The sequence below is a fragment of the Sus scrofa genome, chromosome 7, assembly GCF_054392235.1.
Source record: "Sus scrofa isolate SSC_HxYL_T2T_F1_AM1 chromosome 7, Sscrofa_HxYL_maternal_Yorkshire_Landrace_v2.0, whole genome shotgun sequence".
Taxonomy (NCBI): Eukaryota; Metazoa; Chordata; class Mammalia; order Artiodactyla; family Suidae; genus Sus; species Sus scrofa.
Genome location: NC_139389.1, coordinates 38881777 through 38908153, shown reverse-complemented (window position 1 = coordinate 38908153; position 26377 = coordinate 38881777). Strand labels below are relative to the sequence as shown.

At 55.9% G+C, this 26377-nt stretch overlaps 2 protein-coding genes across 6 annotated transcripts; one reads left to right on the top strand and one right to left on the bottom strand.

The window, feature by feature from the left end:
* Window positions 1-10053: 10053 nt before the first annotated feature.
* SMIM29 (small integral membrane protein 29) lies at window positions 10054-12557 on the top strand. Of its 2 annotated transcripts, NM_001190191.1 has the most exons (5): window positions 10054-10147; window positions 11252-11435; window positions 11626-11651; window positions 11920-12025; window positions 12175-12557. In NM_001190191.1, exons 2-5 carry the CDS (start codon window positions 11325-11327, stop codon window positions 12238-12240), a joined length of 309 nt encoding a protein of 102 aa, NP_001177120.1. In that variant the 5' UTR covers window positions 10054-10147; window positions 11252-11324; the 3' UTR covers window positions 12241-12557. The 2 variants fall into 2 exon arrangements, with proteins under 2 accessions (NP_001177120.1, XP_084822489.1); XM_084966363.1 differs by lacking the exons at window positions 10054-10147; window positions 11626-11651 and having other exon boundaries at window positions 11253-11435.
* A 136-nt stretch (window positions 12558-12693) lies between these two features.
* HMGA1 (high mobility group AT-hook 1) lies at window positions 12694-21995 on the bottom strand. 4 transcript variants are annotated; one of them, XR_014809022.1, is made up of 6 exons: window positions 21612-21995; window positions 21257-21364; window positions 17868-18049; window positions 16089-16172; window positions 15359-15409; window positions 12694-14095 (listed from the first exon to the last, which is right to left on the bottom strand). XR_014809022.1 is itself a non-coding variant. In NM_001185155.1 (6 exon segments), coding segments are annotated over 4 exon segments (324 nt in total). In that variant the 5' UTR covers window positions 18003-18046; window positions 21257-21364; window positions 21612-21704; the 3' UTR covers window positions 12694-14041.
* Between the last annotated feature and the right edge of the window lie 4382 nt (window positions 21996-26377).

Genomic DNA, 26377 nt, shown 5'->3' with positions numbered 1-26377 from the left:
TGCTGAACAGTGACAACCTGATGACTTCATTCTGCCACAGGGCAAATTGCCTATCAGCTGCTCAGGGCACCCTCTCCTCCCGAAATTCTGATTCCTTTATCCTATGATGAGTTTCCTTCCTCTATCAAAGGATCCTTTGTTTTGCCGGATTTAGTGTGTGTAATGAGCCTATGAGCTTCTGAATGCTGGTGCAAGTGAATCAGGAAGCCACCTCTGCTTGGGGTCTGGATTTCCAGAAACTCCACTGGCTCTTGTCAGACCATCGTGGGCCATTCGAAAGGTGGCCCACCACCAGCACGTTCTCTAATGTTGATTGCTCTTCATTCTCAGAGTGTAAATGCAAACTTTGGGATTATCTCGCTGCAGCCCAGTCTCCCAGCAGCCTGCCTGCAGGACTTGTGGCAAGAAAACAAATGAGAGAGAGAGACTCAAGAGGCCCCAAAGCTTTGAGCATGAGTGACAAGAGGAAGTTAGCCTAAAGAAAGTGAATGCAGCTCTGACATTGCTGGAACCAGCACCAGGGCCAGTGGTGTAACATGCATTGCACTTCCTACACCCTTTGTCATTTGCAGGTGGCAGCTTTGACCACCCAAGCCAGACTGAGTTGGCAGAATTCCTATTCAAACCCCAGTCAGGCTGGCTCCCACCCTCTCAGGAGACCTGATAATCATGCTCAGGAAAGCCTGTTGTTATAAACCATGGATTTGTTTACTTTCTGGTTTCAGACACGTTTGAGGTGTGAAAGGTTTATTTTATCTCCTTGGTCTTGTGACACCCAGCTAACATCACGGCATCTGCGATGCTGCCATGAGGCTCCATGTTCTGTGTCCTGAATACCAGCAGTGTGTTAAGCCCAGGACATGCAGTCCTCACAGAGGCACCAGCTTGGGTGACAGATGGCACATAGTGGAGGAGGTGACAGCCTGGGGAGGTGAGCCTTTAGGGGTTGGGGTGAGAGGGGCCAAAGGAGAGAGCTTGGGCCAGAGGACCCAGAAGGGCAGGACGAGTAAAGGGTTCAGAAAAGCGAGGAAGGACAGGACAAACCGCCCGCCATAGCAGAAGCTGTGAGCATTGGAACAAGACCAGGGTTCGGGTCTCCACTCAGCCGTGGACAAGCTCTGTGATCTTGGAGAAGTTACTGTCCATGTTCCTCCCTATTCGGTGGAAGAAGTCCACTTCGCAGGGCTGTCTTGAGCGTTAAATAAGTGAAGGAGTGTGTGTGATCATTAGAGTGGCTGTGAGTGAACACTTGTTTGGGAAATGCCAAGGTCTGTACTGAGTTCACTAAGACAAGTCACAACAGACACAAGCAAGCACAGTGCAAAGTGACAAATGCAATCAAAAGAAGGCCAGGAAGTTCCCTGGTAGCCTAGCAGGTTAAGGATCCAGGGTTGTCACCAATGTGGCTTGAGTCACTGCTGTGGTGCCAGTTCAGTCCCAGCCCTGGGAACTTTCGCATGACATGGACATGGCCAAAAAAAGGGGAAAAAAAGGCCAAGAGAGTGACTAACCCCTTCCCAGAGGAGCCACCACCACCATCTGAAAGGCTTTCACGAGGGGTGAAGGGATTCTCGGCCACGGGGACGGCATGTGCAAGGGCGCTGCGCTCGGGTAACAGTGAGTTTGCTGGGGCTGGAACATGATAGGGGTACTGGAGAGGGAGGAGGAGGGGCAGGAGGTGCCGCAGAAAAGGTCAGCTGGGGTCAGGTGGCTTGGCTGGCTGCTTGAACTTTACTCCGCATGACTGGGAAGCCAACAAAGGTTTTAAAACAGCAGTGACTACATCTGGTTGGGCGTTTGGGGAAGACGACACTGCTGCCTACTGAGCGCTCCTGGGTTGTGTGCCAGGCCCGCGGTGCCAGGAGGTGTTCACTGCTTTACATTTAGTCTTTGCCATCTTTGTGACACAGAGGACCTGTGGTCATCACCTTTGTATGGTCAAGAAAGCGAAGACCTAGGAAAGCAAACCACCTTTTTTTTTAGGGTCGCACCTGCGGCATATAGAAATTCCTGGGCCAGGGGTCTAATCGGAGCTGCCAGCATGGGAGCCAAGCAGCATCTTCGACCTGCACCACAGCTCATGGCAACTCCCCATGAATATTTATCGAGGGTGTATGAGTAGTCATGCACTGGCGGAGGTGTAAAAAGGATAAAAATAAGGCAACAGTGGTGAATCACTGTGTGGTAAGCTGGGAGGGTTTTAGGGATCATGGAGTCCATTCCTCTCATTTTACAGATTGGGAAACAGGCACAGTGAGAAGGGGCTTTGCACCAGTATTCCAGTTTGGAACCCTGAGCAAAGAATGCGGATCTCTGGCCATGCTGTAAATAGCCAGCTCTTCTGGCTCCATTGACATGAAAATATCTTTTTTATTTTTTGCCATTTTTAAGGGTTACACTTACAGCATATGGAAGTTCTCAGGCTAGGGGCTGAATTGGGGCTGCAGCTGCTGGCCTACACTACAGCCACACAGGATCTGAGCCACATCTGGGACGTACACCACAGCTCACAGCAAGTAGATCCTTAACCCACTGAGCTAGGCCAGGGATCGAACCCGCATCCTCAGGAATACTGGTCGGGTTCATTACCACTGAGCCACAACAGGAACTCCAAAAATACCTCTTTTAAAATGATTGTCCTGGAGTTCCCCTTGTGGCTCACTGATCGCCCCCCGCCCCAGCCACCAGAGTCCTGGCCACAATCTGGTTCTTCGTACCCACAACTTTCAGAGTAAAGCTCTAAGACCTTAGAGTAGTACCCAGTACCTTTTGGGATTTGGCCCCTGCCCACCTCAGTAGACTCATTTCTTACCACTTACCCTTGCCTTTCTTTTCCCTGAGCCTCGTAGACTTTTTGCGGTTTTCTGAATGCACCATATAACGTTGCACGGCTCACAATGCACATGCGCTATGCATCCTTCTGGAAAGGTCAAAGAGCCCGTCTTCTGAAGGCAGGGAGACTGCTTGGTCTCCAGCTGAGTGGTTTAGAGCAGGCGCCTAGGAGTGCAGGCTGAAGGGAGCAGAGAGCCATGGCTTTGGGACAGTGTCCACAGCCCAAAGAGCGTATACGTAGTGTCACTCTGTCCTCTCATCAGTGCACAGCCACACACTCACACCTTCACTGTCCCCCAAAACCTAGAAGCAAATGTCCCCTTGGGGGTCTGGGGAGGGAGCGGGGGAGCAGGTAGAGGGGCAGAGCCTCTTCCCTCTGGTGTAAGGCTGTTGGTGCCCACGGACCAGTCCGAACAAACAGCCCAGGGAAGCCTGTCGTCCGAGGCCCCTCTGCAGCTCTCTCTTCCTGCCTTGAGTCCGAGAGTTAGAGGGGAAGTGGGAAGGAAGCCCCAGTTCCTCCACCCCCTTATCTCTCGGCACAGGAGCCTGTGAACTTTCCCAGGCTTGGGCAGGAGCTAGTGGAAGGCTGGTCACTTCCTGCAGGGCCTGAGTCTGAGACAGGCGAGAAAAGCCGAACTGGGGCTGAGACTGGAGAAGGGAGGAGCCGTTGCGAGGGGGTTTGCAGTTTGCTGGGGTGGAGTCGAGGGGAATTTGTTTTACTTGGAGGGGACTGGATCTGAGGAAGTGGAGTGGACCAATTATAACAGCTAATATTGTTTGACTAGTGCTTTGCGCTTTAGCGAGTCCTCTCTCATCAGATCAGACAATTCCTTGACCCCCTACTGTGTACAGGGCTAGGGACCAGGGCCCTGGCCCCGGAATCTACCTTAAGAGGCAGGTACTGTGATCTTCACCTCACTCTTGAGGGAGTTGAAGCCTGGAGGAGACGAGAGGACGAGAGGAAAGTAGGATTGGCGGGGGTCACACTGAGCAGGTGAAGGAAAGCTGCAGGTCAGGCCTCAGGTGCCGTCAGGGGCTGGCCAGCAGGGCCTCCCCGTCAGCCACCCCTTCCTTCCCACCTTCTTCAGGACTCACTTAGGCCCTCCTCACTTAACTCCTTCAGGATATGCAGACCCACGGGGGTAGAAGGGGAGCTCCTCGCTCCTCGCTCCTCGCTCCTCGCTCCTCACCCCAGCCCCACCCTGCTGTCCTTGGCCCTGCCCAGCTTTGGAAGGAAGGTGAGCCTCCTGTTATAGAAAAACCACCGGGGTGGAAGGGGACCCCTGGAACCACCATGGAAGAACTTAGGCAAAGTCAGGGCAAGTTCAGGGCTTGAGAGAGGCTGGGGGCCAGGTGGAGAGGGACCCTGCTCCTAAGACTCCTTGCAACACCCATGACAACCCCAAAGTACCCTGAAGTAGAGAGAGCCCCACGCCTCCCCTCCTCAGACTGCTGGGATGGGAGCAGCAGCCGTGGGAACTGTGGTTCCTCAATCCCACTAACCCTTATCCCAGAATGGTGTGGGGGCCCCCCAGCTCTAGGGGGCAACGTCTCAGTGAAGCTCGTCCCCCACTTCTCCTTCCTTGTGGAGCAGCCCCGCCCTCCTGAAAGAGGCCAGTGGGCTTCTGGATGGAGTGGAGGAACAGCTGGAGTAAAGGTTTGGAGGTGGAAAGACAGGGACTGCACGCAGAACACCAGGTGAGTGCACAAAAGTAAGTGAACTTGTGTGAGACAGGGCTGGGAAGGAAGTACCCTTTGAAGTTGGGATTATGAGGAATTTTATTTTCTTTTTTGTGATTTTGTATTTTTTCCAACTCTTTGGGGGTTTTTTGTTTGTTTTTTTTATGGCCACACCCAAGGCATATGGAAGTTCCCAGGCCATGGATGGAATCCAAGCCACAGCTGCATCCTACGCCAGATCCTTTAACCCACTGCACTGGGTTGGGTTGGGGATCAAACCCACACTACCATGGAGAAAACACCGGATCCTTAACTGGCTGTGCCACAAAGGGAACTCCTCTACCTCTTGATAGCAATTTGATTTTTGTAGTCAAAAGGAAATAGTCCCTTACATTTATGGACCATGTTATCATTTACCTAATACTTAATCTCATAAACGTTGTTATTTTTGAGGTGGGTATTATCTTAGAGTGAAGAATGCTGAGAGTCCAAGGTATTGACTTACTTGAAGCCACAGAGTAGTTAGTAATGAGGTCAGGACACGTTGGGCCAGCCTGGCAAGGTTGAACCAGGCCGGTATGGTAGTGGCCGACAGATTTTGCTACAGTCTTGGTTCCTCCTTTATGTGTCTCCCCCTTCCCAAGCCCTGGATAGGGGCCCACTGTCCCACGTGTCATTCAGTCCATTATCTCGTTTATCAGGTAAATGTGCACTGAATACCAGATCCTTAACCCAGTGAGCCACAGTGGGAACTCCCCATTAAGGCATTCCTTACTCATGTTTTTTTAAACTGTATTGAGATATAAGTAACTTAAATAAGCTGCACATATTTAAAGTGTATAATAAGGCTTGACATATGTGTTCATACAAAGAGACCTATCCATCACCCCAAAGAGTTTTTTCGTGCCTCTTTGTGTGTGTGAGGGTCTCTCCTGACCCTCATGCCACTTTCTTCAAATAAACACTAATCTGCTTTCTGTCACTATAATTTAGTTTGCATTTTCTAGAATTTCGTATAATAAAATCATGCATCATAATGTATATACCATATTACATGGTATAAATTCAAGTTGATAATTTTTTTCTTTTTTTTTTTTTTTTTCTTTTTGGGGCTGCACTTGCAGCATATGGAAGTTCCCAGGCTAGGGGCTGAATCAGAGCTGTAGCTGCCAGCCTACACCACAGCCATGGCAACCCCAGATCCGAGTCATTATCTACAACCTACACTGCAGCTCACGATGTCAGATCTTTAACCCACTGAGCAAGGCTACAGATCAAACCCGCATCCTCATGCATACTAGTTGGGTTCTTAACCTGCTGAGCCATAACAGGGACTCCAAATTTTTGCATATAGTTTATCTGTTGTTCCAGCACCATTTGCTGAAAAGGCTACCCTTTTATTCTTAGTTTGCTGAGTGATTTTATCACAAAAGAATGTTGATTTTTTGTTTGTTTGTTTGTTTTTTGGCTTTTCCATGGCCGCACCCGTGGCACATGGAGGTTCCCAGGCCAGGGGTCCAATCCGTCGAATCAGAGCTACAGCTGCCAGCCTACACCACAGCCACAGCAATGCCAGATCCAAGCCACGTCTGCAACCTACACTGCAGCTCACAGCAATGCTGGATCCTTAACCCACTGGGCAAGGCCAGGGAATCGAACCCATAACCTCATGGTTCCTAGTTGGATTCATTAACCACTGAGCCATGAAGGGAACTCCGAATGTTGAATTTTTGTCAGATTTTCTGCAGCCATTGAGTTATGTGGCTGTTTTCCTTTGTCCTCCTTTGTTCTATTAATGTGCTGTGTGGTATTGATTTTCCTATAGCTGAAACACACTGGCATTCTAGGATAAATCCCATTTGGTCATTGTGTATAATCCTTTTTAAAGTTCCATTGGATGTTGTTTATTAGTATTTTTCGAAGATTTCTGTATCTATATTCGTAAGGAATATTCGCCTATTTTAGTTTTCTTACAGAATCTTTCTCTGGCTTTGGTATCAGGATAATATTGGCCTCACACACTGTGCTAGAAAGTGTTCCCCTTCCTTTAATTTTTGGAAAAGTTGGGATAGAATTGATATTAATTCTTTAAATGTTTGGTAGAATTGGCCAGTGGAGACATCTAGTCCTGACTTTTCTTTTTTGGGAGGTTTTCGAATACTGATCCAACCTTCTTACTTATTACAGGTCTGTTGAGAGTCTCTATTTCTTCTTGAGTCAGTTTTTCTTTGTTTTGGTTTTGCTTTTTAGGACCATACTTGCAGCATATAGAAGTTCCCAGTTTAGGGGTTGAATAGGAGCTACACCTGCTGGCCTATACCACAGCCACAGCAATGCAGGATCTGAGCTGTCTCTGTGACCTATACCACAGCTCACAGCAATGCCAGATCCTTAACCCACTGAGTGGGGCCAGGGATCCAACCTGCATCCTCATGAATACTAGGTCAGGTTCAGGTTCATTTCCACTGAGCCACAACAGGAACTCCTGCAATCGGATTCTTAACCCACTGTGCCATAGTGGGAACTCTGAGAATTTTTTACTCTATTTTATCTCTTTTTTTTTGGCTATGCCCATGGCATGTGGAATTTCCCAGGCCAGGGATTAAACCCACTCAATAGCAGTGACCCAAGCCACTGCAGTGACAACACTGGATCCTTAACCTGAGGCACCAAAAGAGAACTCTTCTGTTTTGTCTCTTTTGTTGGCTGATAAGCTATAACTCTGTTATTTTACTAGTTGCAAGGGTTTACAGTATGTGGATTTAACTTACTGAAGTTTATGTCATCATAGGAACAAACCAGGCCTCAAATGCAGCCCTAGAGCAGCAGCCAGCACACAGCTGGTCAGAAAGAGGTGCCCCACCCATCCTCCCATTATGCCCTACCCTTGTCTATCACACCAAGGGCTCTCAGAAGTCTTTGAGCTGCTCAGGGTCTCAGCTTGTTCATTTGTATTTATTTATTTATTTATTTTTGGTCTTTTTTATTATTTATTTTTTTTTAATTTTTTTTTGTCTTTTTGCTATTTTTTGGGCTGCTCCTGCGGCATATGGAGTTTCCCAGGCTAGGGGTCTAATCGGAGCTGAAGCTGCCAGCCTATGCCAGAGCCACAGCAACTCGGGATCCGAGCCGTGTCTGCAACCTACACCACAGCTCACGGCAATGCCGGATCGTTAACCCACTGAGCAAGGGCAGGGATCGAACCCGCAACCTCATGGTTCCTAGTCAGATTCGTTAACCACTGCGCCACTACAGGAACTCCTATTTTTGGTCTTTTTTAGAGCCGCACCCACAGCATATGGTAGTTGCCAGGCCAGGGGTCTAATCAGAGCCACAGCTGCCGGCCTACACCACAGCTCACGGCAATGCCAGATCCTTAACGCACTGAGCAAGGCCAGGGATTGACCCCGAAACCTCCTGGTTCCTAGTTGGATTCGCTTCCGCTGCGCCACAACGGGAACTCCTTAAATTGAAGTTGCCCCTACTACCTTGAATAGTGTTCTGGGGTAAAGGAAGTAAATACATGCTGAGTATCATCCCAGTATCACTAGACCCTCAGTTTATGTGGTTGGAAGTCCTGAGAACAGGGACAAAGGTTGGATGTGTGGGCAGACAAGGGGGCCTGGTTTCTAAAACCTACTACTTAATTCCCACTTCCTTGTAAGATGAGAGGGGCACTACATGGGTAGGGGCCTCCTCCCTCTGCCCTCAGCTCTGGTAAAAGCCTGGCATGAGTGGTCTCCCTACTCTCCACACTCAAAAGCCTGAGAACCCCAGGAAATCTACCTGCAGCCTCCAAACCCAAGCTTTTCTCTCATTCCTTTCCCTTTATCTGATTCCCCATCAGTCAGATGGTGGCAATTCTAAGCAAAAGGCCAGAGTTCTCACCTGTCCTCTGGTTCCTAACTGGGTATTACTCCTTCAGATCTGCCCTCAATTAATTGCCGCTGGTAGGACTTGAGGAAGTGAAGTGGCTCAACCATGTCCATGCCATTGGCTGCCCCTGGCAAGAACAATGACCCATGCCACCCCTGTATCTCCATTAGCACTTGAGGATTCAGGAGACCTTAACCTGCCACAACTTTTATGTCCTTGGACGTTTTCCATCACCTGCCAATCTGGAATTTTCCCAATTGCATGTGATTGTGGTGGTGGAGAGGAGGGTGTGGTATAAACTATACACACACAGTTTGACGTAACTTTATTTATTTATTTGCTTTTTAGGGCCGCACTGGTGGCATATGGAGGTTCCCTGGCTAGGGGTTGAATTGGAGCTACAGCTGCCGGCCTATACCACAGCCACAGCAACATGGGATCCCACCCACCTCTGCGACCTACGGCACAGCTTATAGCAATGCCAGATCCCCAACCCTCTAAGCAAGAACTGGGATTGAACCTGCATCCTCATGGATACTAGTGGGATTTGTTTCTGCTGCACCACAACGGGAACCCCTGACTTAACTTTAGACTCACATGTAGTTGTAAGAAATATTAGCAATCCCTCATATGCTTTGGCCGGCTCCGCCCAGTGCTAACATTTGCAGAACTGTAGTATAACATCACAACCAGGACACTGACACTGGTAAAATCCAACAATCTTATTCACATTTCTCCAGTTAAGTGTGTGACATTGTGACATTTTACTTACCAAACCAAGCTCACCTACTGATCAAGCTACCTGTGACCCAGGGGGACTTCACCTCATAGCTCCGTCTGTGCCTCAGAAAACTGGAAGGAGGTTAACAGGGAATTTAAAATACAGGGTATGCCATGTGCCAGGCTCTACCCATGTCACTGTGTAATCTTTATAGCAGCCTGTTTTGCCAACTTTAAGACTGAGGCATAGAGAGGATGGCTGGGTGGGTGTATCCAAGGTCCATGGGCTGGGCAGGTGCGACTCTGGACCTGCATATTCTACCCTCTGGGCAGAGCACAGAGGGCCAGGCTGCAATACTACCGTCTGTGCGGTTCTATAAAGACTAACAGGGCGCGGAGTTCCCATCGTGGCGCAGTGGTTAACGAATCTGACTGGGAACCGTGAGGTTGCGGGTTCGATCCCTGGCCTTGCTCGGTGGGTTAAGGATTTGGCGTTGCCGTGAGCTGTGGTGTAGGTCGAAGACACGGCTCGGATCCCGAGTTGCTGTGGCTCTGGCGTAGGCCGGCGGCTACAGCTCCGATTCGACCCCTAGCCTGAGAACTTCCATATGCTACAGAAGAGGCCCTAGAAAAGGCCAAAAGACAAAAAAAAAAAAAAGACTAACGGGGGCGCTTGTGGGGCCAGGGCTCCAACCAGATCAGCACGCAAAGGAGACCAAGCTCTGCCTGGAATGTGAACTCCCAAGCGCTCCCGCCCCGGGGGACGCCGGGAAGCCGCGCGCGCCCCGCCCCTCCCCGCTGCGCAGCCCTCGGCTGCCCCCTGCCGTCGCGTGGTGGTCCCTGCAGCCCGGGCCGTCTCCGCCTTCGCACCGCCCATTCCCCGCCTCCTGATTGGCCGCTCCAGGAGTCTCCGGGCCTTCTGCCTTCCGATGCTGTGGCCCCGCCCATTTCCCCGGGTCCTTTGATCACGCGCCTGCCGGCTCTTCCGGGGCCCGGGAGCCAACCGAGGGCGTTCCACTCCGGGCTGCAGCGGCGGGAGGTAAGGCATGGCCGGGTTGGATGGGCTGCAGAGCGCCGGCACAAGTCCACGCCTCGGGGTGTCGGGATTCCGGGATACCCGGGCCCCTCTGCGCTCCCAAGTTCCCCTCCCCCGGCCTGAGCCTCCCAGCGCCATGGCAACTACCTCCCGCACGCCGTTGCTGGTCCGCGTCCTAAGAACGGCCTGTCACTCTCCCTATCTCGGCATGTCCCCTCGACTGTGGGACGGTGCGATTCTGGGACGGTGCGATGCGACTGGGCAAGCCCGCAGCCCCCACGGGCCCCGGGACCGGCCCAAGCTCATACCTTGCCTTCCGATGGGAACCGAGGCGAACCGAGGTCGCAGACCGCGGGGCATCGGCGTTGAGCCTCCACGGGCAATCTCCTTCCCTCTGTCATGGGAACTGACCCTCTCCACCTCCGCCTGTCAAACCCGGGCCAGGAGGGGAGGGACTAGGGCGGAGCCCCGAGTGGGGATCAGGGGAAGGTGACATCACCTCGCAGATGCAATCCAGTCCTGCCCACTTGTGTCTACCCTGGCACATGAGACCAGTGGGGGAAATGGTGCCCAGGAGATATGTCTGGAGTGACACCAGGGACAAAGAGGGCATATAGGACCTATGGCCTGAAGTGTGGGAATTGGACCGGGACTGAGGGAGATGCGCCCCTTCAGAAGCCCCTACCTCACCCCTAGGCTACAGTCCAGGACCCTCATAGTTTAATCTTAACCTCCTTATTTTGCTCCCTTGGAGCTGCTGGCAGCCCAGTGCCCTAGAAGGTTGGGCAGGGGCTGGGACCATACACCTAACCTTTCCCCAGAAATTGATAGCTGCAAATGTTTCGGCCAGCACCCTGAGCTGGGCCCCACCTTGATTTGGGGATAGGAGCTGAAAGGGCCTCAGGCCCTGACTCTGGGCCTTTCCTGGGTGCCCTTTACACCCAGGATTTGCAGAGTTGCTGGAGGGTTAACCCCAGCACACTGACCTGGAAGATCCCTTGTCCCAGCACCTGACTTAAGTTTTCACACATTACTGGCTCTTGGGGAGGGATCCAGAGCCTAGGTGTCTCTCTGGGTGACATTGACAACCTCCTTCCTCCTCCCCAGGGAGCCCAGTGGAGGCGCCCTCCCGAGGCAGCACTGCCCATGCTGACTACCCAGCCCTCCAGCTGCCGATGTCATGAGTAACACCACAGTGCCCAATGCCCCCCAGGCCAACAGCGACTCCATGGTGGGCTATGTGTTGGGGCCTTTCTTCCTCATCACCCTGGTCGGGGTGGTGGTGGCTGTGGTAAGGAGCCCCCACATCCACTCATATATACCCACACTTTTGCTAAGGCAGGGCTGGGTGGGCCTGGTCCAGCCTGCACAGGGCACCTCAGCTGTCCTGTTACGGGAGCGGAGGGTGTGGAAATGGGCCCCACTCACTCGTGGGCCATGCTGGGCTCAGCTGCCTCCACAGTGCTGTGTCTCTGTTACAGGTAATGTATGTCCAGAAGAAAAAGCGGTGAGTGTCCCCGCCCCCTGAACATTCTGCTTAAAGTTCTCCCCATGGCATCTCAGCTCCCTGCGCAGGTTAAGACGCCCCTCAGGCATTATGAAACTAGCCTGGAATTCCCTACACTCCACTGTTCGGTTTTCACACCCAGACATGTATTAGAGCTCTAGTGTACCCCAAAAGGCACCCACTGGAAGCGCCCCCGCCAGGAGCAGTAGAGACGGGGCAGTCAGGTGTCTGTGGACCCCCGGAGCTGAACCCGTCCCATGCTCCCCAGGGTAGACCGGCTTCGCCATCACCTGCTCCCTATGTACAGCTATGACCCTGCTGAGGAGCTGCACGAGGCCGAGCAGGAGCTGCTCTCTGACGTGGGAGACCCCAAGGTGAGCACTTGGGACAGGCACAATCAGGAGAGGTGGGCCCGCGGTTTGCACCCTTGAAGCCAGAGCCTTGCTGTGGCTAGAGGGCTACCTCCTCCAAGGTTGTGCGGCAGACTCCTGGCACACAGCCCGTGGCATGATCTCCCTCACAGGTGGTACATGGCTGGCAGAGTGGCTACCAGCACAAGCGGATGCCCTTGCTGGATGTCAAGACGTGACCCGAGCCCCTTGCCCTCATCTTCAGAACCATGGGGTCCTGGACCCTGCAGCCTGCTGCTTCCCCCCAACTCCCAGCTCACCTTCCTGGGTCTCCACGCCCCCCACCCCCCTGTGCCTGGCAGCACCTGTTCCCTCAGCCCCACATAGCAGCCAAGCCCCCAGTAGCATCTCACCCCCAGCTAGGCCTTCAGTTTTCTGGGGCCAAAGGGCAGAGCTTCGCCCTCCCTGACCCAGCTGTGGAGCCACTTCTGTGGTGACAGGGCCTGATGTATAGTACTCTGTATGTATATTTTGTAAATAAAATGTTTTGTGGCTATAGGGGTGCAGCTGATGTCTTCTGGGGGGGCTTAAGGTACCTTCTGTGGAGCCAACACCAGCTTTTCCCCTTCCTCCCCCCGTCCTGGGCAGAGCCCTTCAGGAGCGACCCCTGCCCAGAGACATAAGAGACTCAGTCCAGAAAAGGACATTTTTTTATTCAAGTAACTGCAAATAGGAAACCAGAGGGGGGGGGCCCCCAGGCTGGGACAAATATCGGCTGCCTCCTCCCTGACAGAACGGGGAGAAGGCGGCCCCTACACCTGACAGTCAACACAGGCCCCCCTCCTTACTCTGCTGCAGCATCCTAGGGGCAGGGCCCCACCTTCCCTGGGACCGGGGTGGTCTGTGACCCAGCCTGCTTTGCCCCAGGCCCCTTCCCCTAAGAGGGTCTTGGGGGAGGAGAATGTGGGCAGAACAGGAGGCGATGAGGATGAACATTTGGCGCTGGTAGCAGCAGCAATGACGGATGTCTAAGAATGAAACATTGAACAAAAACAACACAACTGTCCAGAGGTAGTTTGTGAACAGAGGAAAGATGGAACCAGAACCTTGGGGGGCGGGGGAGGAGCAGAAGGGTGGGAGTGGGCAAGGCTAGCTCCTTGTTATTAGTGCCCCGTGAGGGAAGGGGAAGAAACGGAGGCCTAGAAGCGGACAGGGACTGGGAGGGACTCGAGCCCACCCTCAGTGGCTGCCCCGGGAACCTGGGCCTCCCCTGGATAAAGGTGACTCTGCACTTCCATCACTGCAGTAGATTCCGGGGGGGGGGGGGGAGGGTGGGCTGGAGCCTGCTTAGACAGGGTAGGGGGCTTAAACCCCTCCTGCCTGCCTTCCTGCGCCCCCCAGAGGGGCTGCCCAGCCTAGCACAGGGATTAGGCAAGGCGGGGAAGGAAGGAAGTGGGTGAGCCACACCTGGGGAGACCCAGGTTGGCCGGGGGCATCTTGGGGCCAGTCCCCCCTCTGCAGTGGCCACACCTGCTGCTGCTGCTGCTGCTGTGGGTAGGGAGTGGGGCATGTCTAATGAGATGGGGCTTGGGCCCCTTTTAAGGCCAGGGGAGCCCTCCCAGGCCCCTCAGTGGGAAGCCAGAGGAAAGAATTGGGGATAGAAGGGGCCCCCAAACCAAGAGCCCAGCCAGCAATGTCCCCACGGCCGAGGGAGGGACAGGGAGGGCAGCAGCACAGGGAGTGGCTAAGTGGGGAGTCAGCTTAGGGTGGGGCGGGGGCAGGTGTGGCGCGCGTGGCTGAGGGGTTGCCGGAAACCGAAATCTCTTCAAGGAAAACTGCTTCCCTCTTGGGCCGGGGCCCTGCAGCGGCTGGTGGGCTGGTGGGCCGGGCTGGTGTGCAGTGTAGTGTGGTGGTGAGGGTGCAGGTGGGTGGCAGGGATGCGCGGGCCTGGGGGGAGGGGGGGCAGTGGGAGCGGAGCGGAGCTGTCCAGTCCCAGCAGGAAACTGCTCCTCGGGCGGGGGAGCAGGCGGCGCGGTGCAGTCACTGCTCCTCCTCTGAGGACTCCTGCGAGATGCCCTCTTCTTCCTCCTTCTCCTGCGAGGTGGGCAGGGCCATCAGCAGGAATGCCAGGCCTGCCCCCCGCCACCCCCAGAGGCCAAGCTGGCCCCCACCCCTCCCTGCACTCCCTGGCTCTCCAGAAGGGGGATGAGTCAGGGCTGAGTGTGTGGGTGACTCAGCAACCTCCACGGCCCAGTTTCATTCATAAAAAAGGAAGAATTTAAAGGGAGGGAAAAAAACCACACACATGGGCTGCTCTCACCGAGCCAGGCCCTTGGCCCCCAGGCCCAAGGCAGGGACCTGGCAGGGCCCAGGGCAGCACTAGGCTGGAGGAAGTGACTGGCTGGGTGGTGGGGGGAGCAGGGAGGTGGTCAGGGGAGGAAATGGGACAGGGTGCCTGGAGGGTGCAATGAGCCCCCTCACTGCACTGGTGGGTGCCGGGGACCCAGGTGGCCTTGGCCCGCAGGGGCAGCTGCTGGGCTGTGGAGCGGCCACAACAGGCTGGCCGCGGGCTGACCCCAGGCCAGGGCGGGGAGGAAGGGGAAGTGTGGGGCTCACTCACTGGGCCGGAATGTTGGGACACCACATGGGGGCCCCCGTGCCAGGCACAAACTCCAAAACAACTTGTTTCCTGTTACTCACTCTTGGGGCCCTGCCAGCATCCCCTCACCCCCTCACCCCCTGCACCCAGTGATGGTGGTGGCGGTGGAGGAAAGAAGGCCCCAGGGAGCACAGGTGGGGAGCAGGGGAGGCCTAGAGGAAGGCCCTGGTGGCCCTCACTGCAGTGCGCCCCCTGCAGGCAGCCTCTGGCCTCAGCTATTTGGGGCCCAGAAGTGGATGGTGCCTCCTGGTGAGGAGGTGTCCCACCTCAGCTGCCACCCAACACGGACACCACCCGCCCCAGAATGGGGCTCCACTGCTGCTGCTTCCTCCTGCCCCAGGGTCAAAATGGACCTGATCCCTCCCTCATTTCGTTCGCCCTAGAAGTTCTGAGCCTGGTCTAGAAGTCGAGGGAAGAGAGCGTGAGACCAGGCCCAGTGGGGCAGGGCAAGGAGTGCGGGCTGCTTTGCACCTGGGCCGCTTCACTGCTCGTGGACACAGCCCCCCAACAGCCCGGGCCTGGGCAGATCCTCCCTCCTGGGCCTGGCTAAGTGCGAAGTCCCAGCGCTCCTGGCCCCGCAGGTCAGAAAAGTCTGTCTCTCTGTATCGGACACACAAGACAGGGGGCTCCACCCAGTCTTAAGAGCCTCCCCAGAGGAGCCAAGCTGCCGCCGCTGCTTTCCCAGCCTCTTCACCTACCAGTTTTTTGGGTCTGCCCCTTGGTTTCCTCCCTGGAGCTGTGGTGGTTTTCTAGATGGTCAGAGAAAAGATCCATTGTCAAAAATGTCCCTGACAGTGCTCACCCAATGGCGGGTGCCCTGCAGTGACCAGTGCCCTGGAGGGCGAGGGCAAGCAGGGAGGGGCAGCCGGGACTCTCAGCCCAGCAGGCCCACCGGAGTCCAGCTGGGGATGACTGGCCGGCCACACCGCCCCCCACCCCAACATACACACACACGCCCCCACTCCCTCCTTCACCCGTGACTCAGAGGATATGAGTCGTGTCTTAGAAAAAATAAAATAAAAAACAAAACAACTTCTCCAAAGGCCAATGCCACTGTAGATCTGGCCTTGCCTGCTCCCCCACCCTCAGGACCCAGGCGGCCTGGGGTTGGGGGGGAGGTGACATCTCAGCCCAGGGGGAACAGCCCTCCATTCTGCCCAACTGGCCTCCCTCCAGACCAGGAAAGCTCTGGGACATCTGACTTGACTTCCCCAGTGTCCTGGGCAAGACAAGGCCCTAGAAGTTAGGCCTCGGCCATCACCCCACTTTCCTCAACTAGCCAAGACCCATCGGGCCCACGTACCAGAGAAAGGGCATGCAGAGAATCAGGACAAGCCCACCCCTTCCCAGACCTCCCTCAGCTGCTTGCAGGGGGCGGGGGGTTACTTCCCACTTCCCTCCACCAGGAGCCACCCCTTCAAGCCTCACCCGGGTCTTGGCGGCGCCCTTGTTTTTGCTCCCCTTTGGTCGGCCCCGAGGTCTTTTAGGTGTTGGCACTTCGCTGGGCTCCTTCTGCAAAGACAGATGGAACGGTCAGGGCATAGACACCAGTGTCCCACCTCTTTCACCAGACAGTCTCTGCCCCACCCCACCCCCACCCCGACAGCCCCACTCCAGAATCCACAGGAATCATGGCAGGCACAGCCCTGGGGATTCAGGTGCCCAGTCTGAACATCCTTTGCAAGGCCTCTCCCCTTGCTTCCCTGTGACAGTAAAATGACAAGAGGCTAGAAGCCCATTGGGAAGGGTGTCATGGGGACAGAAACCCCTTCTTAGGCTGCTCTGTTCGCATCCCAGCTCTGCCATTGCCTAGGTCTAAGATCTTGGGCAAGATGCTTTATGCTTGAGCTACAGTTCCCCTCATCTGCCAAAGGTGACAAGACCTACCTTGCAGAGTCACGAAAACTGAACAATGTACAATGAAGGACGTGCCAGTGTCCAGGGCGATGCAGGAGGTGGGAGAGGACATCCCCCCAAACAGAAGGGACCTCCAGGCTGCCTCCCCCAGAGGATTCTGTCCAGATCTTGGAGCCCCAGATCCCTGCCCATTAGTGCCACTGAAATTGTACTAAGCCCAAGACAGAATAAAAAGCTGCTACATGCAGCACAGGCTCTGGGCAGCAAAGGCACGTCAGCTATGGTTTCCCCAGGCTGCGCGTGGTCCAGTAACCCAACACCCCTTCTGATCCCCCCACAACCATGACCGCCGCTAACAGGAGGCTGGGAGAGGCCAAAGGACCAGATGAAGAGGACAAGTTCCCCACGAGCTGAGGGCCCTCCATGAGGCAGCTCGAGTCCAGCACCCATTAGACTTCTCATGACCCCTGGCTCCGCCAGGTCTCTCCACCTACAGACGGGGAAGCCGGAGGCCCAGGTACACAAACTGCCTGCCATCTAAAGGCCAGGGATCGACCTCAATTCCTTTCCTCTCCCCCCTGAAAAGGAAGTAACTGGGCTTCACCACCAGCCGCTGCCCCTCACTTGGGGACAGCTGCCCCCCTGTAACAGACACCAAGATCTCCACCATATAACAGGTGGTCCCCACAGCCTGACGGGCCAAGCTCCCTGGGGCGCACAAAGTGCCAGGGTGGCCTTTTAACCTCACGTGACCTTTGGGGGGAGGGGTGGGACAGAATCAGGGCTCTGAGTCACTCTGCACCAACTCCTCAACACTGTCAACTTCTTGGGCTTCAATTTCCTTTTAGAGAGTGGAGGCAGAGCCCAACCCAGGGCCACTCAAGGAGGCCCATGAACAGGTGCTAGCCCAGAAACTTTTTACTGTACTGGAATGAGGAACTAGAGAAATGGACAGTAAGTTAAGTAATTAGAAACCTTTGGAGTAAACTAACAGGCTAATACTGTGTGTGAGGAATATAACAAGTGAAAACCCCGGGCTTACACATGTGTCATTTCGCGTTTCTATAATTCACCTTTACCACGTTTCACAAATGCACTGTGCCCCGATGAGGTGGAAACAAAGGCTGGGTGCTTTACCCCGGTGTGAGCACTGGCCTGCCTGACCACCGGGTCCCTTCGGCTTGGACCCTGGCAGAGGCTCGCACTCCTCTGAGAGGTATGTGCACGTGTGGACAGAACACACATGTACAGGAAGGACTCTGCGCCCCGCCAGTTCTGCTCTCAGCTGCCAAGACGCCTGGCACCTCCCTAGCCCAAAGAAGTAAACAGAGGCAAAGGTTTGACACCCACCTGACTCCCTACCAGCGCAGTCCCGGGACTCACCGGAGGCTGCTTGCGCGGCCTGCCCCGCCCTCGCTTCTCAGTGCCGTCCTTTTCCTGCTTGGAGGCCAAGGGCTGGCTAGACTTCGAGCTCGACTCGCTCATCTTTCCTTGTCTATAGAGCAGGTGGAGGAGCGACGGCTGGGATGCTGCTGGGAGACAGGAAAAGTTGTTTGAAACAAAGCATCTTGCTTTAGCCACCTCCTACCCACCCCCATCTTCCATACACCCAACAGGATGCCTGCTCCCAAGGGGACCCTTGATTCCCACTCCGGCTGATGGGGGGGTCTGCCCAGTCCCAGAATGCAGCCGCAGGGCGGGCCCGGCCGTTGGCCCTAATCAGCTCCTTATCTCCTGTTCAGAAGGGCTCTTTGTTGTCCTGCCACCCCCACAGGGCCCGGGCCAGCTCAGATCTGGCCATGGGTGCCCCCCCCCCAGCAAAGGTGTGGGTGAGATGGGTGTCCTCACACTGCCAGAGCCCCCTCCCTCCACCAAGCTGCCCCTCCTGTTTAAGAGAAAGCCGAGCCTGGGTGGCTCACAGGGAACAAGGGGGCAGCAGAGGGGGAGCCCAGGGACCCCCCACAGCCATGGACATCAACCACGGGCCCACCCTGTCCACAGTACCGCCCATCTGCCAGGGCCCCAGCCTCAGGACCGAGCCCCGTCAGGGCCACAGCACGGCCAGGGCTGGGGCCTGCCCCACCAGTTCTCTCTGCTGCCCTCTCCCTGGGTAAAGCCTTGGGGATTCAAAGGTGGGGACAATTTGAGAAGGGAGGAGGGGGCTAAAAACATAGTGGGTGAGGGGAGGAAAGAAACCAGTCTCCTCCTGCCCATCACCCCACCCATGTGGAGTCAGGTAAGATCTTTCTCCTTGATGCGAGCTTACAGGCGGGGTGGGGATTTCTCCTGAGAGGGACCCTCCTAAAAGATGCTAGCTGGCCCCCGGAAGCCCTAGCAGGCCTGATCCTAAAAGCTTCCTGGTTCTTTTCTAGCATCCTCTCCCTCATTAGAGGCCTGTTTAGGCTTAATCAGCTCTACTAGCGGAGTTTACCTAAAATCTCCCTTGGTTTGGGAGTCTCTTCCAGAGGCTAAGAAAGGACAGTGAGGGTCCTCCCGACTCCAACCCCCATCCCTATCCTCCCAGTTAGCCCCAGTTACAGATAGATGTGTCTTAGGGAGGCCTATGGTCCCACACCTCCTTGATAACCAATCTCTTCCTGGCCTTGGCGAAGGGTGGGCCCAAATGGCTCCACTTCTGAAAACCCTTCAATCTGTCAAACGGGGGGAACGATAATGCACCTGCCTCAACTCCCTCTCCAGACTGCAGGTCAAACCAAGTAGAAGTTAAAAGTTCTTAAACAAGGGAAATCTTCACTCCAATCAAAACGAGAAGGCCAACATTTGAAAATGACTTCTTCCCCCTTTTCAGATTCAGACAATTTCCAATTTTAACCCAATGAGAGGAAAAACCGTTTTTGCAAACTCGTGATTTTCACAGGGCCCAAGGCCCAGATCCTCAAGATTCGAAATGCTCCAGACGGTGAGACTTTGTCTGGTAATTATTCTATTTTATAATATTTCAAGACTTGAAGACCCTTTTAAACAAGGTGGTTGGTGATTTACCCTGCTCCATCATTAGTGGCTTGGCCTGCTCTGTAATTACAGGCAGTGATTAGAATCTTATATTACACCACAGGACCCCCTTCAGAACTAAACATCAAAATTAATCAGCTAAATGAGTGCTGACCTCACATGAGGTCTGCTGAAGGCCCCCTCAGAGGGGGTTCCAGTTGGGCGAAGCCAGCCCCTAATCCCAGCAAGGCTGGGCCGGCCTGCCTGGGGATCCTGGTGGGTGTCCCTGGAAGCTCTTGCATCATCTGGTGCTTCCCCCCACCTCTTGCTGCTGGGGACCCTTTAATCCACTCGCCCCCACCCCAGATGGAGGCTTCCAGGAAACTGAAGGAAGGCCTGAGGCCCTCTCTGGTGAGACCGACAAATGCTCTGTCTCTTCCACCTGTTTCTGAACATCAGAGAGGCCTGGCTTGGTGAAGCCACGTTTAGGGCCCAACCTCGATCCTTCCTTAAATCCTTACTGATTTACATTAAGGCCTTTCCAGCCTCCAGCTTGTCCTCCCTACACACTGTGCTGGCAATGTGGGCTCCACAAATGCCAGGGCCATCTGCAGGAATGACCCTAGGAAACCAGCCTGGAACTACCTTGTTTTCCCCAAAAAAGTAGCCCAGAGAGGGCTGCTGAGTTGCCCAAGGTCACGGAGCAAGTTGGCCAGCAGGATGGAATGGGTTCCCAGCGACACTCCTAGCCCGCCGCTTTCCTCACCCCTCGGGGGGCTGGCTAAGTCCCTGTGGCCCCTGCTCCAGACCTTGGCCCAGGGTGACTCTGCAAGTGTCTGCGCCCGGCGGTTGCAGATGGGCCGGCGGGACGAGGGGCCAGCGCGCGCGGGGGGAGGGGCACAGGCCGCTCTTGCAGGCGCGGGAAATCGGTGCACCCCGACTGCATGCACCGCCACGCGGGTGCACCCGGCCCCACTTCCTGCCAGAGGGGGCACCCAAGCCCGCCTTGGGGCAGGAAACCTGGCGCGCGCAGAGAGGAAGAAAGCCACCACCCTCTGCGCCCTCCCCGCAAAATAAAAGCCCCAGAAAAAAAAAAAATGGAAACGGGGAGTCAAAGGGACTAGTTCCAACAGAGCCCAGCAAAGCAGAGAAACCAGTTTGTGGGGGCGGAGGGCAGGCCGGGCCCTGGGGGCTGAAGAGGCGCGGGCCGGGCCAGAGGTGGGGTCGGGGTGAAGCCCCAACCCCCCTTCCCTACGATTCGGCCTCATCTGCGGAGTAAGGCCGAACTGGAGTTAGGCCGAATTGCGGGGTTCCTGCCTATCCGCCTCACTTCTAGAACTTCCCAAGGCTGCGGGGGGCGCCCGGCCCCCCGCTCTCCTGCGGCGCCGCAGCCTGTTCCTCTCCCCGCCCCCAACATCCCGGGCCCCGGCTCGGGCTCGGGCGGGAGCGGCGGCCGCGCGAGGTGCACCGGGCTCTGCCGGGTGCAGAACTCGCGCTCGCCGCAGCCGCGCGCCCCCCCTCCCCCACCGCGCGCCTTTCCCGGGTCCCCGCCCCCCGCAGGGCGCCCGCGGCGCGGGGGAAGGGGTGCGGGCGCCCGCCCCGCGCCGCCGGGCCCAGCCGCCCGCCCCCGCGGCCCTCCCCCGCCGGCGGCTCGCGCAGCCCCGGCCTGGGAATAAAGCCGGAGGCGCGCGCTGCAGCCCCGGGCGGCTCGCAGGAGGGGCGGCGTGCAGCGGGGGCGCGGGCGCCCCCCTCCGCCGCCGCCGCCGCGGGCCCCGGGGACGACTCACCGCGAGCTCGGCCGCCGGCCTGCGGTGCGCGCTCCGGGCTGCCGGGAGCGACGGTGCTGGGCGCTGAGGACCGGCCTGGCTCCGCCGCCGCTGGTAGCAAATGCGGATCTGAAACCGGGAGAGAGAGCAGAGGCGCTCAAGAGACCGCCGCCGCCGCCGCGTGCTCGCCGCCCAGGCCCCCGCGGGGTATTTATATGTCACATCCAGGCAGGAGGACAAAAATATTCCCCCTCCCCCGAAGGATGGCGAGGGGCAGGAAGCTAGGCACGGCCCGTGCGCGGCCTCAATAAATAAATAATTTAATTAAATGATAGATATAAAAAAAAAGAAGCCACCGAAGGGGCCGCGAACTCACGCCTTCTTGGAGCCGCGCCAGGGCCAGAAATAGCCCGGACTCGGAGTCCCAATTAGAGGAGCGCAGCCCCGGCTCAGGGGAGCTTAAAAAGAGCGACCCAGGGGCAGGGGGGACGGGCCCGCCCGCGCCAGCCGTGTCACTGAGGGGGGCGGGACCATGCAAATGAGCCCGGAGATTTAAAAGGGCGGCCGCCAGCCAGCCGCCGTCGCGCGGGTGGGTGCTGACTGCGGGGAGGGGCGTGCGGTGCTGGGCGTCTGGGGGCGGGCGCGCGGGAGGCCTGGGCTGCGAACCCGAGGCCACGGCCCAGTCTTCACGGACCCGGGCCGGGAGACGTGGGGAGCTGTTGAGAGGAATCACCAAGGAGCCCATTGCCGGGGGAGGGCGTCCTCACTCGTGGAAACGGTGTCCCGGGGAGAGTCACCTCTAGGGGCCTGCCGGGCGTGTGGGCCCGGGGCGCGTGGACGTGCGCGGGTGGCAAGGGTGGAGAGAATCGCGCAGGCTGGAGAATTCCGCGGCCTACCCGCTGCCACCTTCGCCCAGATACGCGGCTCCTAGATTTCCCCTGGGCGGACAGGTGTCAGCCTGTGCATTTCGGGGCCAATCCGCGTTTGGCTGGCTGGTGAAATAGGGGCCTTGTGAAATTGACACGTGAAACTTGTGAAATCCAGAGTTTAAATTTTTTAATGGGCCCGAGTGAACCACAATCAAGGTGCAGCCCTAAAAGCGAGGCAAACGATTGGCTCGTTTGCAGGCAAACCTGAAGGAGTCATTCCTTTAGGTGACCCGGATGGTGTTTGGGAGACAAGCGGTCCTACTTGGTGCCCTGGCTCCTTCCGCCGTGACTCATTTTTAAAATAGCGGGAGCCGGTGGTCGCGTGGAAGCGCTTTGAGGGCAGGGACTGGGTCTACGCACGCGGTACCCGCCACGCCTGGCCCGCCCGGCGCAACAAAGACTTGTTGCACGAACGAGAAGGAAACCAAAGTGGGAAGATGGCGGGGAGGGCGGTGGGAGAAGAAAGGGCGCTGTCAGAGGCGCACCCTGCAGGCCGGGCCGGGGGCTCCTCGGGCGCACCTCCCCGCCCCTGATCCCCGAGGCGGCCTTCCACACCTCCCGTGAGGCAGGGAATTGCAACGCGGCCCAGTGACACACGGCTGTGACTCATGTTTTTCTTTGCTCCCCTTCTTCCTCCCGGGTCGGCCGAGGCCCCGGCCCAGCCCCCTCCTCAGGGGGCGAGCCGGCGGCGGAGGGGGAACGCCAGGAAAACCCTGAGCGCGGCGTGGAGGCGGGGTGGGGAACCAGAGGGGCCGGGCCTCCAAGTTTCAGGAATGTTTCAGGAATGTTTCCGGTGGGGGTGGGGAGCCCAGTCGGGAGTGGGCCCAGCCCCCACCCGGGGCCGGGGGCAGCACGTGCTCGGCCGGGTGGGGGCGGGGACGCCGGGGCAGGAAGGCGCTGGGGGCCAATGGAGTGGGTTCAAAGAGGAGGGCGCGGGCCTGGGGCCGACCCGGGCTAGGGGGTGGGCCGGGAGGCCGCCCTCCGCGCGCCGGCTCCCCGCCCCGCGCCCAGGTGAAAGGCAGTTCCTCTGAAGTCCCCGGGCTGTCCCTGGAGGGGAGAGGAAGTCACAGAAGGGCGGCCTGAAGGGAGCGGAGGGTGGCGGGGAACCGCGAGGGCGAGGCTGGGGGAGGGGCGGCCTGCCCCTTTGTCTGGAGCGCAGGGTGGGGGTGGGGCGGTGGGGAAGGCGCGCTGCTCCCTCCATCTTTGTGCCCCGTGTGCCGAGCGCGCGCTTAGTAGGCCGCGAGGCGATGTGCCCGGAGGGCCTTGAGCTGCTGGCTGGAGAACCTACGCAGCGTTGAGTGGAAGAACGATCCTTAAGTTCTTACCCTACCTGCTCGGCTCGCGGGCTCCTGCCGGCCACCCCGGGCCTCCACGCCTGGGCGGGGAGAGGCCGCCCAGAGCGAGCGCCCGTCGCCGCTCCACAGCCCTCCCCAAGGCCGCCCGGGCTTCTAGGCCGGCGGTCCTTCCAAGGCCCTCTCCCTTGGGTGCTGCTGGCCTCGGGACCTCTCTCCAGGCCTCGCGTGCCCAGTGGTGGTCTCTGAGCAGGAGGGACGTCCGACCCCCCGATGGCTGTGGGAAAACTTGGCCAACTTTTTGGCCCACGTCTAAGGAGCTGACTTGATCTTATTTTCCTCTCGTTCTGATTTCTTCCCCAACTCGTTTCTTTACCTTGTGTCATGTCTGTTTTTGTAAGCCAGCTCAAACCCTCTGGAAGGAGGCAGGTATAAATAACTCATAAATCATAGGCAAATATAGGAGGTTGTGCCTCTGCAGGATGACCCACACCCTTGAATCCAAATAGCTCTACCCAGTGACCCCCACCTCCATTCTTTCTGGATTGCAAATGCTGGGCACCGGCTTCCTTTCCTTTCTTCGCTCTAAGTATATATTAAACAGAAGGGTGATTGGCAGGGATAAAGATGAATAAGACCTGGTTCTTGCCCCAGCAGATTTCTTATCTAGAGGAATCAAAACCAGAAACACCAGAGAAAGCTGAGTAACAGTCCCTGAGATGCTGTGAGGGGAAAGCTTTCAGTCAGTCAGTATTTATTGAGGGCCTACTATGTGCCAAAGACTAGTCCAAGCTCTTGGAGGTACATTCAGTGAACAAAGTAATGTTTCCTACACTCTTGACATTTGAATTCAGGGATTGGATGCTTAAAGAGAGACTCAGGTGCTGCAGGAGGAGAGACGAGGGGAGCTCCGGTAGTCAGAGAAGTCTGGAGGAGATGGACTTGGGCAGGCTTTAATGGGACTGGGGTGGTGGGCATGGGGAGCAGGCTGGGAGAGGGAGTTATTCTAGGCCTGGGGCATCCACCCCTTTGGTCAAGGCCTAAGCCAGGGGTGCCAGGGGAATCGGTCATATCAGAAGGAGGCTTCCCCACAGGAAGCATTTTCTTACTGTCCGAATTGGATTATACCATTTTCACAAGGACAACCCAATGAACTTCAGTGAACCCAACAGGAATGTCCAGGGAATGGGGAATTCGGGTCAATGTTATTTTTCAGGACAGCTGAAGGTTAAGCTCATTTTCACTTGGGCTATTGAAAATTCTTCCTGATGTCTGTTAGTTCTTTTCCTGCCTTGCTAAGTAGAGTAGCAGAGCCTGATAGTCTCTCAGTTGTGGCTTGGAAATGCAGAGGTTTGTGGAGGCTGGGGTGTCCCTGAGCATTCTTTGGGGATTCATGTCTTCATCCTTGCAGTCAGTATAGTGGCTTATCAGTTCACCTTTTGCTTCCGAGTCAACTGCAGCTCTTAGAAGAGCAGAGGAAAAGACTCGTGTGGGAGCTCCCATTGTGGCTCAGGGGTAATGAACAAACCCAACTAGTATCTGTGAGGATGCATGTTCAATCCCTGGCCTCACTCAGTGGTTTAAGGATCAAGCATTGCTGTGGCTGTGTAGGCTGCCTGCTGCAGCCCTGATTCAACCCTAGCCTGGGAACTTCGATGTGCTGCAGGTGCAACCCTAAAAAGGCCAGAAAAAGAAAAAGACTGGTGTGAGTGGGTCTTCCATTTAGTGTTTGGGTTAATTGGGATTTTCTGAAAGGCACAGAGGTGAGGTATGAGGTCCAGCCCAACATGGACGGTAGGTGGGAGGAGGTGGGCAGAGGAGGACAAGAATTTTTTTTTTTTGTCTTTTCAGAGCCGCACCCACAGCATATGAAGATTCCCAGGCTAGGGGTAAAATCAGAGCTGTAGCCACCAGCCTGTGCCAGAGCCATAGCAACTCGGGATCTGAACCACGTCTGCAACCCATACCGCAGCTCTTAGCAACACCGGATCCTTAACCCACTGGGCAAGGCCAGGGATGGAACCCACAACCTCATGGTTCCTAGTTGGATTTATTAACCACTGAGCCATGACAGGAACTCCAGGAATTTTTAACCCATTGTCCAAACCAGGATACATGTTAAAGTAAACCTTGTACTGATGGAAACTATACATACAGGAAATGCACAGATGAAGTTCCTGCTGTGGCACAGTGGAAACAAATCCGACTAGGAACCATGAGGTTTCAGGTTCCATTCCTGGCCTCACTCAGTGGGTTAAGGATCCAGCGTTGCCGTGAGCTGTGGTGTAGGTTGCAGATGCGGCTCAGATCTGGTATAGGCTGGTGGCTACAGCTCTGATTGGATCCCTAGCCTGGGAACCTCCATAAGCCGTGGGTGTGGCCCTAAAAAGATAAAAAGGAAATGCACAGATGCTTTGTTCAGTTCAGGCCTTTTCATAAAGTGATCACTTTTGTGTCACAAGCACTCAGATGAAGAGACTATCTCCAGACCCTCTTATGTCATCAGCGTCCCAACTTCTAATAGCATCCTCTGGTTTCACTTTTCAGGTGCATTATATGGATGGAATCATATAGCAGGTACTCGTGTGGGTTAGTTTCCCTTGCTCAACGTTATGTCTGCGGTTCATTCACATTATTGCACGTGGCTGCAGAATGTTCTTTCTCATTGCTGCAGAGTTACGTGGCCTGAATATACCACAGTTTACATGTCCATTCTGCCGAAGGACATTTGGTTTGGGGCTATTGCACACAGTGCTGTTGTGAATGTTCCAGTGTATTCCCTCGTGAGGAGATATGCAAACTTCTGTTGGGTCCATGCTTAGGAGAGGAATTTCTGAATCATAGGATCTGTATGCCCAGCTGTTACAGATAAGCAGAGCACTTGAGAACGAAAGCAGCTACTATTAGTTAGGACTAGACTA

Coding starts and splice junctions, on each gene's coding strand:
- SMIM29 (NM_001190191.1), top strand. CDS start 11,325: ATGAGTAACACCACAGTGCCCAATGCCCCCCAGGCCAACAGCGACTCC. Junction 11,436..11,625: donor TCGGGGTGGTGGTGGCTGTG/GTAAGGAGCCCC, acceptor TCTCTGTTACAG/GTAATGTATGTCCAGAAGAA. Junction 12,026..12,174: donor CTGACGTGGGAGACCCCAAG/GTGAGCACTTGG, acceptor TCTCCCTCACAG/GTGGTACATGGCTGGCAGAG.